This window comes from Sinocyclocheilus grahami, unplaced genomic scaffold, assembly GCF_001515645.1.
Source record: "Sinocyclocheilus grahami isolate Dianchi unplaced genomic scaffold, SAMN03320097.WGS_v1.1 scaffold2024.1, whole genome shotgun sequence".
In the NCBI taxonomy this organism is placed as follows: Eukaryota; Metazoa; Chordata; class Actinopteri; order Cypriniformes; family Cyprinidae; genus Sinocyclocheilus; species Sinocyclocheilus grahami.
In genome coordinates this window covers 15,652-19,851 of record NW_015507203.1, presented here as the reverse complement: position 1 = coordinate 19,851, position 4,200 = coordinate 15,652, and the positions used below count along the sequence as shown (strand labels likewise).

The window sequence follows — 4,200 nt, the reverse complement described above, 5'->3', positions numbered from 1 at the left end:
AATGTAACATCAGAATGCTGGAATTCTTACACGTTCTAGAAATGTAACACCAGGCTGCTGGAATTGTTACAGGTTTAAAATGTAACACGGGGCTCCCAGGATTGTTACAAGATTTAAAAAAGTAACATCAGGCTGCTGGAACTGTTACAGTTTTAACAAATTTAACACCAGGCTCCCAGGATTGTTACAAGATTTTTAAAAAAAAAGTAACATCCGGGTGCTGGAATTATTACAAGTTCTAAAAACCGTGACACTGGCTGCTGGAATTGTTACAAGTTCTAGAAATGTAACACTGGTCTGCTAGAATTGTTACAAGTTGTAAAAATGTAACACCAAGCAGCAGGAAGTATTACAAGCTCTAAAACAGCAACACCAGGCAGCTGGAACTGTTACAAGTTCTAAAAACGTAACACTGATTTAAACATGTATCACTAGACACCTGTAATTGTTACAACTTTTAAAAAATGTGACACTGGGCTGCTGGAATTGTTACATTTCATTCATCTAGTTGTTTAGGTGAAATATGATTTTTCATTTAGAATAAAATGTTTAGCTATTACAACGGGGCCACTGAGAACATAACTTTTTCAGTCCAAATGTCTGCGTAACATTACACACTCCGCCGACTGCGCAGCACCATCCATCGTCCTTCATCGTGCAAATGGCAAAAAGGAGACAACGAACCTTTCCTCAAAGCCTCGTCGGTAACTACGGAATTTTACCAAGACACAATCCGTCAGGTGACCTTTGCCCTAGCGACGTCATTGGTCGTGTTTGTCGCAGTCGTCATCCAGGCAACCGTTCATGCGGTGCGAATCGTCTCCGAAGGCGCCTTGAGACTGCAGCAGCTCGAACTCCTCGTCCAGAAAGTCCAGCGAGTTGTTGCTCGGTAGTCCGCGGATGGTGAACTTGTGCGAGACTTTGGCCCACTGCTCGCGGTTGGCGGCCACGCGCTCGTAAAGCTCGGCCGAACGTGGGAAAATCTCCTGCAGGAGCCTGAAAGAAAGCCAGCAGAGTTAAGTTAAACTCTAGAGCTGGGGCCTCATTTATAAAATGTTGCACAGAAACCAATGTAGTCAATGTGACCCTGGAGCACAAAAGCAGTCATAAGCAGCACGGGCATTCCAAAAATTGACCCTTATGACTGGTTTTGTGCTCCAGGGTCACTTATGATCGTTGGTGTGGATTTAAGCGCATGCACACTCTTAAGATCAAATCTGTGCGTATGCACGCTTTATAAATGAGGCCCCTGCTCTTGATGAATAACCAGCGTCACATGCATGAAATGAGTGATTCTCTGACTTGTATATTGGCATGGCGATGTGCTCCATGAAGCTGATCTGGAGTTCAGGGATGTATGCTTTCTCACGGTCCATCATCTCACTGGGTCTGTTTCCCATCGCCTTCTCCTGAAGACACAAGAACAGAGTCTTGTGAATCATGAATTTATAAAGCTCTAAATTATATGATTTGCTGTTAAACATGTTTCACACTCAATCTCCTCATGTCTTCTGTCTCTGATTGAGAGTGTTTTATCCAGTCGAAGCTCTTTTAGTGTAACTGAACAAACGTCCAGCTTCAGCTGCTGCTTCTCGTGTCAAATCTTGACTGATTTTAATCAAGTAAGCGTCAGAATAATATCTCCAGATGAACACTTACTGCACTGAAGCAGCTCAGCTTTACTTGATTCTCCATCAATCATGTTTTAGAGTCTCAAATCTGATCCTCAGGATCTTTTGAGGAGCGTTTGTTTCCAGAAGCTTTACTTTCACTGTTCCTCAGCGGAGGAATGATCTTCACAAGCCTCCAGAACATCTCACATCTTCTGAGGAGCCTTTATTTCTTCAGCTCTCAATCACTGCATTATATGTTTGGAGCATTTCACTCTCATCTCACTGAGACAGATTACTGGAGATATAGACTGACGAATTATATTTATATCATTTTATGTCAGTATCTGCAGAATCTACTGTTATAAACATCTCACTGATTTACAGCACAAGCATCAGGATTTCATCATAGAAATATCAGCATCTGCAGCAAATTTAATAATTTGAGTTTGAGTCTCTGAATAAGATTAAAGCTTTTTCTCACTGTATCAGACTATATGAGCCATAAAAGCAAATAAAGGTTTAATAAACATTAATTAAAACAAATTTAAATTTAAAAAGCCACGCTGGAAATAAATCTTAGTAATTAGAAAAAAAACAAACCTGAAAATATTATAATACTATAGTACAACAAATAAATGTTTTCCAGTGGTATGTCAAATATCTCAGCATTTTCTTTTGATTAATTAAAAAAATATATATATTAATTTTTTTTACATGAATAATGGAACCCAGGCAGAATTTCAACATTTGTCTGATGAATCAAACTTTCTGAATTTTGTTTAAATTTAGCAAATTGCAAAATCTTTTCAACATATATTCAACAAATTTTGATAAAATTTTAACATTAACTTCTAATTGTTTGTTAACCTTTTTACAACCATTTAGTATTATATATGCAGATTTCTTAAAGTTTTTTTTGCTATTGACATGTTGAAAGTTGGTCACATGTCGGCTGGAAAGGTAATTAAACGAGTGTTTTTGATCAAGTCAAAGAAACCTCTCTGAACTAAAAACACTTCAAACATAATACTGCTGTTTAACTCACCAGATCCCCCTGAGAGAAGAACTCTTTATAGATCAGCTCCTGCGAAACAAACACAGACGAGTGAGAGAGAGACCGTGTTTGGCTGAACTCATGAGTCTGTGAGCTTCAGGACTCGTACCGCGATCTTCCTGGTGGTTTTCCAGCCCTTGGTCTGGTCTGAGAGGTCACAGGAGGTCATGAGGAGGCACAGCAGCAGACTGCGATGGGCTTGACTCCTCGGGTTATAACCACAGACACACACACACACACACACACACACACACAGACAGACACACACACACACACACACGATGATGAAGAGGCTAATACTCACATCAACTAATAACTCAGCCAAGATCTCACAACAGCGGTTTTATTTCAGTTCAGTTATATTTTATTTTTCAGGACTAACTGGTGTTATTTTAGTGTCATTGACATACTATCATAGTTTTAAATAATATTTTGAATTCATTTTTATTTTATTTTATTTTGTAGCTTTTTTTTAATATGTCCAGTTTAGATTTTAAATTGTATTATTATTATTATTTTATTTATAGTTTTTTTGTTTATTTTTGTTTTAGTTTGAGTCATTTTTGTTATTTTAAGTTCAACTAAATGAAAATGTTTCTTTGGCAACTTTTTCGTTAATGTTTATTTCAGTTAGCGAAAGTGTTTTTTTTTTAAATGATTTCAGTTTTAGTTAACTATAATAACCCTGTGGCTGACATTTGTTAATATTACATTATAATTTTTATTTTACAAAATTAATATTTTTCTCTCAATGCATTGATTTATTTGTGACCTGAGATTCAGCTGAAAACAATCCCGCCGGGTCTCACCATCAGCCATCTTCTGCAGGTCCCTGAAGATCCTCAGGTGATGAGCCAGATCTGTGGCCAGGATAATGTCTCTTATCAGATCCAGCATCCGCTGATAGTCCTGAACACAGAGAGAGCACAGCATCACGGTCAGCATAACAAAACCAGTGACGGATTTTTCCCTGTTTTAATCAGAGTCGAGGAAGGCGTGATGCACCTTTCTGGAGAACTTCTCAAAGATGTTGCAGCCTTGTGTGTTGAGGATGGCGATGGCCTGAGCGAAGTGATGTCTCTGAAACACACACACACACAAACACTAGATCAGTGCTGAGTGTGTGTGAGCGCGGTGAACAGCAGAGGGCAGCAAACACACACCGTAAAACGGGTCTGAAATGATCACTCAGACCACATTCACAGCAGCTACTCATCCATCAATCACTCAAAACAACACTTTAAACGGTGCCGGTTATGTGTGGATTCAAAGTAAAACAACTGTATGATAGCTGTATCCATAGACAGAATTTGGGACGCATGTAAACAGGGCTATAGTCATATTGTGTGAGTGTGGGCCATATTTTGGGGATAAATTTGTACCAGGAATGAGCTAAACCTGACAAATCCTGCCAAAACAAAACACAACCTCTTTGTGTGAGTGTGCGTGTGAGCGTGTGTGTGTGTGAGCATGTGAGTGAGTGTGAGTGTGCGTGTGTGTGTGTGTGTGTGTGTGTGTGTGTGCGTGTGTGTG

At 39.1% G+C, this 4,200-nt stretch overlaps 1 protein-coding gene across 1 annotated transcript in view; it reads right to left on the bottom strand.

Moving 5' to 3' along the window:
• LOC107573751 (cGMP-dependent 3',5'-cyclic phosphodiesterase-like) overlaps window positions 1-4,200 on the bottom strand; it is a 16,426-nt gene continuing 12,226 nt past the window's right edge. The window contains exons 9-14 of the mRNA XM_016260194.1: window positions 3,673-3,747; window positions 3,479-3,576; window positions 2,777-2,891; window positions 2,659-2,697; window positions 1,303-1,409; window positions 1-996 (exon numbers count right to left, since the gene is read on the bottom strand). Of these exons, the coding sequence (XP_016115680.1) occupies window positions 762-996; window positions 1,303-1,409; window positions 2,659-2,697; window positions 2,777-2,891; window positions 3,479-3,576; window positions 3,673-3,747 (669 nt within the window). The 3' untranslated portion in view covers window positions 1-761. The remainder of the gene's footprint in view (window positions 997-1,302; window positions 1,410-2,658; window positions 2,698-2,776; window positions 2,892-3,478; window positions 3,577-3,672; window positions 3,748-4,200) is intronic.